This window comes from Perissodus microlepis, chromosome 15, assembly GCF_051167445.1.
Source record: "Perissodus microlepis isolate ML-2025 ecotype Zambia chromosome 15, ASM5116744v1, whole genome shotgun sequence".
Taxonomy (NCBI): domain Eukaryota; kingdom Metazoa; phylum Chordata; class Actinopteri; order Cichliformes; family Cichlidae; genus Perissodus; species Perissodus microlepis.
The window spans coordinates 32740024-32749191 of NC_140475.1; the positions used below are offsets into that span (position 1 = coordinate 32740024).

General features: G+C 43.6%; 2 protein-coding genes across 4 annotated transcripts in view; both read left to right on the forward strand.

Moving 5' to 3' along the window:
• Nucleotides 1–6266, forward strand: part of mast3b (microtubule associated serine/threonine kinase 3b) — a 35828-nt gene extending 29562 nt beyond the window's left edge. For 2 of the 3 annotated variants that reach the window (XM_084954419.1, XM_084954420.1), the window contains 8 exons: nucleotides 83–231; nucleotides 418–539; nucleotides 639–836; nucleotides 1054–1280; nucleotides 1455–1577; nucleotides 1676–1812; nucleotides 1962–2146; nucleotides 2505–6266. In XM_084954419.1, the coding sequence (XP_084810545.1) occupies nucleotides 83–231; nucleotides 418–539; nucleotides 639–836; nucleotides 1054–1280; nucleotides 1455–1577; nucleotides 1676–1812; nucleotides 1962–2146; nucleotides 2505–3565 (2202 nt within the window). In that variant the 3' untranslated portion in view covers nucleotides 3566–6266. Of the gene's footprint in view, nucleotides 1–82; nucleotides 232–417; nucleotides 540–635; nucleotides 837–1053; nucleotides 1281–1454; nucleotides 1578–1675; nucleotides 1813–1961; nucleotides 2147–2504 lie in introns of all 3 variants that reach the window. The other variant, XM_084954418.1, reaches the window with a different exon arrangement.
• A 952-nt stretch (nucleotides 6267–7218) lies between these two features.
• ndufa7 (NADH:ubiquinone oxidoreductase subunit A7) lies at nucleotides 7219–9051 on the forward strand. The gene is made up of 4 exons (XM_084954434.1): nucleotides 7219–7345; nucleotides 7588–7637; nucleotides 8494–8631; nucleotides 8853–9051. Exons 1-4 carry the CDS (start codon nucleotides 7295–7297, stop codon nucleotides 8938–8940), a joined length of 327 nt encoding a protein of 108 aa, XP_084810560.1. The 5' UTR covers nucleotides 7219–7294; the 3' UTR covers nucleotides 8941–9051.
• Nucleotides 9052–9168: the final 117 nt, after the last annotated feature.

Below are 9168 nucleotides of genomic sequence, written 5' to 3' on the forward strand. Positions count from 1 at the left end.
AGTAAGAATCTGCTGTAAGAGTGCCAAATATTTTTGAAAAGTCAGATCTTAACTGACACCTTTTCACCTGTTTGTCATCAAGGTTTACAGCAGCACAGAACACCTGGCAACACCGTCCAACCTGAGTTTCTCCTCCGACCGCAGCCACAGCGAGGACAAAGAGGACCACGGGGATGCGCCAAGCCCAGCAGATGGCAGTGCTGAGCACAGGCAGTCTGGACGCATGGCCAGGTAAACAGAAGATGTGGACACCTGCTATTCCTCTTTATTCTTGTTTCTTTTTCGTATTTTTGCACGTTTCATAGTATTCATAATATAATAAACAGGTGGTTGAGTTTGTGGGTCTGCATGAAAACAGATCCTCAATCAGCTGATCTATGAGTTCAACATTTTTTTGTGTGCTTTTACTGTTTTTAGCCTTCGCCCCCGGGCCTCCTCCAGTTCCTCCCAGTCTGACAGAAGCACCAGTCCTCTGGTAATGAGCAGCACTCACAGCCTGGAGACGATGCCCCGGTTTGCCCTCTCCACTGATGATGAAGGTAAATCCACATTTTTTTTTATTTTAACACATCTCTTCATAACACGTCCAGGTGCTTCTGCCAGAAACATTCACACTTAACACCTTCTGTCCGCAGCAGAGGTGATGGTGTCAAATCTTCGGCGGATCAGGATTCGCAGCAACAGTACCGGCGGGAAGCAGTCATCCCCTAAGGACACGGCAGGCCCTCGGCGCTTCGGTAACCAGCTGGAGACGCCAGACAGGCAGAGGGTTCCCTGCGGAGGAAAGGTTCCCAAGTCTGCCTCTGTCTCAGCCCTGTCTCTCATCATCACTACAGGTGCAGAAGGTTATCATAACTACTTTAAATCCAGCAGAATCAGTTTGGTTTTTATTGCTCCGCTTTGACAGAGAGCCTCTGCAGATATAGTCTAAACATGTAATCCATAGACAGCAGTTTTTGTTTCTAATTGTGGAATTAAAACTGGCCTGCTAATTTGAGTCATAAAATGTGAGATTATGAGTCTGTTTATCTCTAAACTGTGTGTTTGTTTCAGACGATTCACCCAGTGGCCTCCACCCCGGTCCCATCTCCCCACGCTCACTGTCTTCCAACCCCTCATCCCGCGACTCGTCCCCAAACCGGGATCTGTCATTCAGCCCCGGCAGCCTGAGGCCACCAATCATCATCCACACCTCAGGGAAGAAGTTCGGCTTCACCCTGCAGGCCATCCGTGTGTACATGGGCGACAGCGACGTCTACACGGTGCATCACGTGGTGTCGGTAGGTTTTAACCACAAGCCTTAAAAAAGATCAAAGATCTGAAACCTGTGTTTGTAAACTGTAGCATGTTCCAAATATTTTGCTTTGCTTTGGTGATCCAAAACTAGAAGGTAGTGATATAAAAAGGTTGTTATGTAATGCTCAGTTTGAAACTCACTCACTTCATCGCAACAGAGTGTGGAGGAGGGCAGCCCGGCTCACCAGGCAGGCCTCTGCACTGGAGACCTCATCACCCACGTGAACGGAGAGTCTGTCCAAGGCCTGGTCCACACAGAGATGATCGAACTGCTGCTGAAGGTACAGCTCGGAGCTGCGTGGCACTTGAACTTTGCTTTTTAAGTTGCTTCTGTGTTGAAAGGTCTGTAAAAATTCTTTCATTCTCACGAAACGTGCAGAGCGGCAACAAGGTGGCCCTTCAGACCATAGCGCTCGAGAACACTTCTATTAAAGTCGGTCCTGCACGAAAGACCAAACACAAAGGGAAGATGGCTCGCCGCAGCAAGAAGAGCAAGAGGAGAGATAATTATGACAGGTGAGCATCTGACTGGGTTCTGGGTTTCTTTTTTTTCTCTCTCTCTGTCTTTGCAGCTCTGCTGTGTTACTCATCATCTGTTTACTCTGGGAGGCTCTTTCTCCTTCAAGTGTAAGCTACAACAGTGAATTATATATCGTCCCTTCTAGGCGACGGACCATCTTTAAGAAGCTGTCCAAGCAGAGCACAGTGATGCACTGCAGTCGCAGCTTCTCCTCAGGTCTTCATCACTCTGTTTCCTCCAGTGAGAGTCTTCCAGGCTCCCCGACTCACAGCCTCTCCCCGGGGCCCTCCACACCCTGCCGGAGCCCCGCACCTGACCATCAGGGCCACGGTAATTCAGGAAATGTAGTCATTTGAGATTCTGCAGGTACACTGAAGGTCTTATAATACCCAGATGGCCGCACCTCCCTCAGCCTAAAGGATTCTTCCTGTTAAAAGGGAGTTTTTCCTTCCCACTGTTGCCAAAGTGCTTTGTGATAGGCAGTCGTCTGATTGTTGAGGTTTCTCTGTATTTTTGTGGGGTCTTTACCTTACAATATTAAACACCTTGAGGTGACTGTTATTGTGATTTGGTGCTACACAAATAAAACTGAACTGAAATAGTATTGAAATTTAAAAGTGTTGTTTGCCCTGCTGCAAACTGCAGCTTGTAGTGTGAGTATTTCAACAGTCCTGCCTCTACTTTCCAGAGAATAACTCACCACAGAGTACATCGCCTTGCTCCAGCTCTCCAAGCTCTCCCGCCACACACAGCCGGCCCATCACGCTCGGCCTGGGCTCTAAACTCAGCCCACAACGCTACAGCAAAGTGGGCCGCCGCAAATCCACCAGCAACATCCCCCCCTCGCCTCTGGCCTGCAGCAGCTCCTCATCCTCTAATCAGCCGCTTTCCCCACAGCGCTCGCCCTCTCCTCTGCCAGGCTTCGCCAAAAACCTTCACACGTACCACGGAAAAACCCTGTCTCCCCCCACCATCGTTAGGCATGTCGTCCGGCCACGCAGTGCAGAGCCGCCTCGTTCACCGTTGCTTAAGAGGGTGCAGTCAGCGGAGAAACTGTCTGGAGTATATCACGCTGACAAGAAGTCAAAAGCTCCCCGCAGGCACACGCTGGAAGTGCCGTTTTACGGTGAGGCTGACCTGCTGGGCGACTCAGAGGTGGACGCAGCCTGTGGCATCGCTTACATTGGGGTTGACCACAGCAGACTTGGGCCGTACATTAGCAGCCAAAGGATTGAACGATCAGAGCAGCTGGTTGTGATGCGGAAGCTGAACCTGTCAGAGCGGAGAGACTCCTTTAAGAAGCAGGAGGCAGTGCAGGAAGTGAGCTTCGACGAGCCAGAGGAGAAAAGCAGCAGTAATGCGGCGGGGAGCAGCACACCTCCAGGGGCTCAAACGCAGCAGCAGCACAGGGCGGCCTGGACTGTGACACGACCCCAAAGCAGTCAGGACATCGAGATGGACGTCCCCGTGGTGAGGAGGTTCACGCTTGTGCCGCAGATAGCTGTGCAGGGCTCGACGGAGAGCGAGGAGCAAGACGAGTGGGAGCCGTGTTCAGATGGAGAGGACTCTGGTGAGAAGCCCGAGGTGGAGGTGGACGTCACAGCATCTCCGCGGGAACAAACAGGATGTCTTCTCACCAACATGAGCTGCAGGCAGGGAGCAGAAACCACTTCCACGGGTCCTAAAATTGCACCAGAGAAGACACCAGAGTGCAGAGAGCAAACACAAAAAGGGCACCTGAGAAAGTGACAGCTCGCCGTTGTACTCATAAAACCTGCTCTTGTCTTTCAAGGGTGACGAAGATGTTAAGTCATTCTCAAAGTTGTCGGGTCTGAAAGAGCGGGAGAAACTTTTACTTGAATTTTGTTTTGTAAAAAAAAACAGTTGCCTTCAGGCATCGCTGACCTTTCTGGTCTTATTTATTACATTTGATGATGCGTTTGTAACAGGGGAAAAGAAAGAAGTTCTCATGGGTTGACCAGCCAAGGCTCAACATTTTTGTATCCATAAAATGTGGTTTTATGTCTTCTGAATGGATTATTTTCTAAAAAAAAACAAAACAAAAGTTGTCTATTTTTTAAATAAATTCTGGTACAGAGTAGAAGTGTTAATGCTGCGTAAAACTGTTGGACCAAAAGGTACGAGGAGTCAAGGTCGCTTTTTTTTCTTCAGTGTCTGTGTGTGTTTGTAGTACTGCTGTAGGTCTTCCTGAACCTAAAACGATCTCTGGTTCACACTGTGAGCAACATGACTGACACGTCATTGGATCTGTCTCTGCAGCTGATGGCTACAGTACTGCATGGATTTGTATTTATGCATCCTTTAGGAGTAAAACAGAAGCTAATAAGCTCAAACTAGAATGCAGGGGGGAAAACAGAACTGTTAATAAAATGGTCGTATCAAAGAAGAGGCTTTGAAGATGTTTGGTCCATGTTTCCTTGATGGCTTTAGCCCTTCATGTACTTTAATCTTGCACAGCTTGTTGTGTTGGTCATGTTCCTCACAGTGTGAATTCACGGGAACGGCATTGTTTTTTTATTCTTGCTGAGAATAATGTTGCAAACGCGGTGAGACACTACCCACCTTTGTCTTCTCTTATGAAGATACGGAGCCGAAGGGTTTTTATGTGCCATGGCATCTTGTGCAATGTCCTCTAAGCCATATCGTTGAAGGCAGAAATGTTACTTGTAATTTTCAGTCAATATGAAGATTTGTTTGGGGTTTTTGTTTGATTGTTTCCACTGCTATCGTGGAAAAAGACGCCGAGGCTGAAGCTCCGGATGATCCACGTCCACCTTTCTGTGTGCTGTGAGTTTATCAGTCGAACTCTTTGATCGGGCGCGTTCATCTCACAGCATGCCGTTTTACTTCAGAACATGGAAGGGAGCGTTTAAAACACTTATTTTATTTGATTTTCGTTTTTTGGGCAGGTTTCCTTACTTACTCTGACACGTGTTGGACTTTTGCAAACACAAGTACGTACAAGTGCGTTATGGGGTTGTTTTTTTTTTTTTCACCTTTTCCAGAAGCTGTAGCGTTTTTCCATTTTAATCATTATTTTTTTTCCCACATGTGCATGTGAAAGAGACCATCCGTAAACACCCTGGTCCTACTTCATGTGCTGTGCAGTGCTGTTTACATCCAAAGGGGAAAAGTGCACTAATGACATTTAGACATAAGTTTTTTGTAACCGAATGTGAAAGGTAAACTGAGATAAACATATTTACAGTGAAATCAGGGCTTCTTTGAACAAGTGTTTTTGGTTTTTTGTCTTTGTATTGTGCAAATTTCGATGTATATTTTGGTAACAAGAGTGTGTATAATTCCAAGTGTACTGAAGGACATAATGTGCACGAAGACAATTTCTGGCAAGAGGGAGTTTTTGGGAATTCTGTCTTTTAAATTCAGGCAGTATTTGACAGCTGCACAGACTGGCTGCACATCACATTTTCTCCACAACAGACATGACGTTTGGAGAGTTGTTGTCCTCTTTGTAAGTGGCTGTTCCTGGCTTTTGTACTAACTTTACTCTGAGTCTTCTCTTTCTAAACAGCTGTTGTGTTACTTCAACCCCTCTTCTTCCTTAAAAACGATAGAAGGAAAAAAAAAAAAACCTTAAATCTTGTGATGAAAACCTTACGGGATGATGTTGTTGTGTTAGTGACGCAAACAGACGGACCACTCAGTTATTTTTGCAGTCTGACAGAATTGTTTACAATGAACAAACATGCTGTGTACTGTACAAACATTTTATATTCTGTGGCTGTATACGATGAAACTATCCTCTTTGATACTCGCAAAGGAAACGACATTCATAGAAGCTGCATATCCGTTTGTTTTTTATGTTTAGTTTTAAAGACACTGTTCTTAATGAGTAGTTTGGCACCAAGCTCAGAAGCATTTTCGATATTTGCATGTACCTGCGGAACGAGATCATTGGGACTTGTTGTTCAGACTTCAAAAGGAAGCTTTAAATATTAATTAATTGGAGGTGGGGGGGAAAGGGATGGATGGAAACATGCATATTTGTTCTTATGTGCATGAGAAAAATGCTTTACACCAAAAGTAAAAGTGTTAAAGATGAGTAATAAAATATATATTTACATTAGAGGTTTCTTTTTGCATACAGGAAAAGCCAATTTAAATATGTAAACATGATGAGGGATAATGTTTTGGTTGCTTTTTAATAACCTTGTATGTGTTAAAAAAAAATGCTTTGCTGAAGTCCACCACAGGGATTTTTCAGCCTCTGTTGAGCGTACTCTTAAAGAACAAGTTTGGCAGGTCAAAGTGTCGTACAAGTGCATTTGTTCTCCTGTGGACTCTTCTGTCCAGTGCATGCTGCATGAGACAAGCACACAGCTGTAATACTTGACTGCATGGTATACCGGCGATGTCGCCCTCTACTGTGTTTTCTTGTGCAACAAATAAACTTTGTATTTCCCTTTGATTCTTCTCTGAGTGTTGTGTACAGTTATCTGCCTTATTGTTACATCGATGTACAATATCAGACCGTTCAAATCCTTTTCATCAGTATAGGTGTTGTAATCCTACAAGCAACCATTCCACTATATCACTATATAAATACTTCATCAATAGACAAATGTGATGAAGCAAAATTACACTGTGAAGGTTATTAAGGCTTCCCTTTAAGGCAGGTGTCTCAAACATAAGGGCCAGGGTCTAGAATCGGACTCTGATCCAGCTCACAGATCACTTTGGAAAATCTGAAGGAGGCCATAAATTCTGGACTTTGAATTTTTTCACAAGTTTTACAACTTTACCTATTGATAATAGATCAAGCTGTGTATTGTATGCATACCAATGAAAATGTATGCATGTCTGTCCAAGACAGACCAATCACTTGTAGGATAAGGGGTCCAGAGGTTAACCTAGTAACAAAAATGTTTTACTTTAAAATCCGTAGGAGTTCTGCAGTTGCAAGCAGGTAATACCTGAATTCGGTCACAATTTACTACTGTCCATACTGGCATAGCAATAGTTAGGGCCATAATTTGTTGAACAAAGACACCAATGTTTGTAGTTGGGGATTTGTACACCATCACAGTGGACTGTAAATCAAGATGTAATCAATATGCAGATTATCATCTTTAAATACAGGGATTTGAAAATTGCAGTAACTGTTTAGGAATTACAGTCATTTTTATACACACGTCCTGTTTTTAAAGGCTCAAAAGTAATTGGACAAAATACTGTAATTTAAAATAAACGTTATGAGCTGCTCTGCCAGGCCTTTACTAAAGAAGATAAAGATTAGTTGTACAGAGTGTCTGTGTTCATCTACTTTATCTAAGTTAATTTGGCCCTCGGAGTACATAAATAAATTGTAAGACAACAAGTCTCTAAAATACACGTTTTTACGCTGCAGTTTCCCCTGCTGGTCGGCAGGTGTCAGCAATGTGTTGAGAAACCTGGGAAAAGGAACGAAGAAGACCCGTGTCCTTCACAACAGCTAACATGGCTACTGCTACTAAATTCATTCAGAGGCTGCGAAATTTTTTATCAGGGGTAAGCAACAACATTCGTCACACTTTAAAACGGAGTAGTTTTCTGCTCTAAATATGATGTAATAGCCCTCCGGACGATTTGTCGCAATAAACTTTATCAAAGGAAACGTTTAACAGCCAGCTAACCCTTACTGACGTTAGCTAGCAGTAGTGTTGTGGGGTAGCGAAACACTACGAAGGAGGTGAAGTTCACCAGTGTGGGATTTGCACTCGTCGAAAATTGACTTTCCTTTTCCTTTTCAGCATGACCTGCAAGCCAAACTGCAGCTGCGATATGAGGAGATTGCAAAGAGGTAAGACCACAGGCGCTACCCTCGTACCGCTCACGAATGAAAGTGTTCACATATTAGAAACAACCACTAAAACCCCGTTAACAGAGAGATGCAATGACTCTGTGGGTTGCCAGACTTGCTTTTTGTTTTTGTTTGTATTTTGTTTGTTAAACCACTTAAAACTGACGAAGAATTCAAATTTGTTGTATAAATCGCTGTCAATGTATATGGACGAGAGGAGTACCACAGTGAATGTCTACAGCCATCTGTAAAAGAAAAATCAAAGCTTTGTGCTGGTTTGGGGCTGTATTTTGAGATTTTCTCAAAAATGCTAGAGTTATGATTGCACAAAAAGCATCATCACTGACAGTGTCTGGCTGGCAACAGCTTCATTTTTCAGCTTCACAATGATCCCAAACACATTACCAATATAGTATTAACAAATCTGGTTAGAAAAACGCACAATGTAACACTATCAGGCTTGGATTGGCCTCCCTGAAGCCCGAACCACAATATTATTTAGATGGTGTGGAATCATGTTGACAGAGAACAGAACAAAAGCCAGCCGACATCCAAAGAAGAGTTCTCCAGAGCTTCAAGAAGCCTGGAGAACTATTCCTGAGGACTACATAAAGAAATGACAAGAAAGCTTGACTAAGAGTTTCTTGATGTGTGGAGGAATAAAGGTGGTCATACAAAATACTGACTTTAAAGCAAACTGTCCAAACTCTGTTTTTGTTTTAAATTCTATATTTCCAGGTATCTTTGCGCGTTTCAGTAAACTGCACCTATTTTCCATTTTGCCTGCAAATGTGGAAGTCACCAACATTGTTAAAGTCTGTTAAAATATACCTTTTTTTTTTCTTCATCCCAACAGGACACAACCACCACCCAAACTGCCAGTAGGCCCGAGCCACAAGTATGCCAACAACTACTACTACAGCAGAGATGGACGGAGAGAATCAGCCCCTCCCACACTCGTGATGTCCTCACAGAAAGCTCTTACTGCTGGCAGGTTTGTTAATGATCACTGCATTTTCATGTATTTCAAGTTCAGGTGTTTGTTTTTTGCGCCATATACATAATAATATAGTAATCCATCTATTTGATGTCACCTGTCAAAACATCTTCTTGTGACTGACAACGGAAGTTTGCTATTTGTAGTTTTTAGCTGAAATATTGTTGTCTTTTTTTCCCTTCTTTCTCTGTTGTTCTTTTTTTTTTTTTTTTTTTTAGTCAAGTTGCTGAGACCTCAAAGCTTCCAGTGACTCCCGGCACTGTATATAAAGAGCCACCAATCTCCACAGACCAGCCCTACCTCTGAGCAGCAAGACAAGACTCTGCAGTGTCAACATCATGTCTCCATCCTGCCCTGACTACAGCAATGTTGCTTGTATCTTGTACAATAGAAGATGTGAATAAAATATTATGTTTATCTGTTTCTGCTCATTGTTTTGGTCAATCGTGTACTGAACAGATGTGAGAGTAAGTGGGAGAAGCTAAACATCCAGCTGAAGCTCTGCTCATCCTCTCCAAGTGACCACTCAATGTC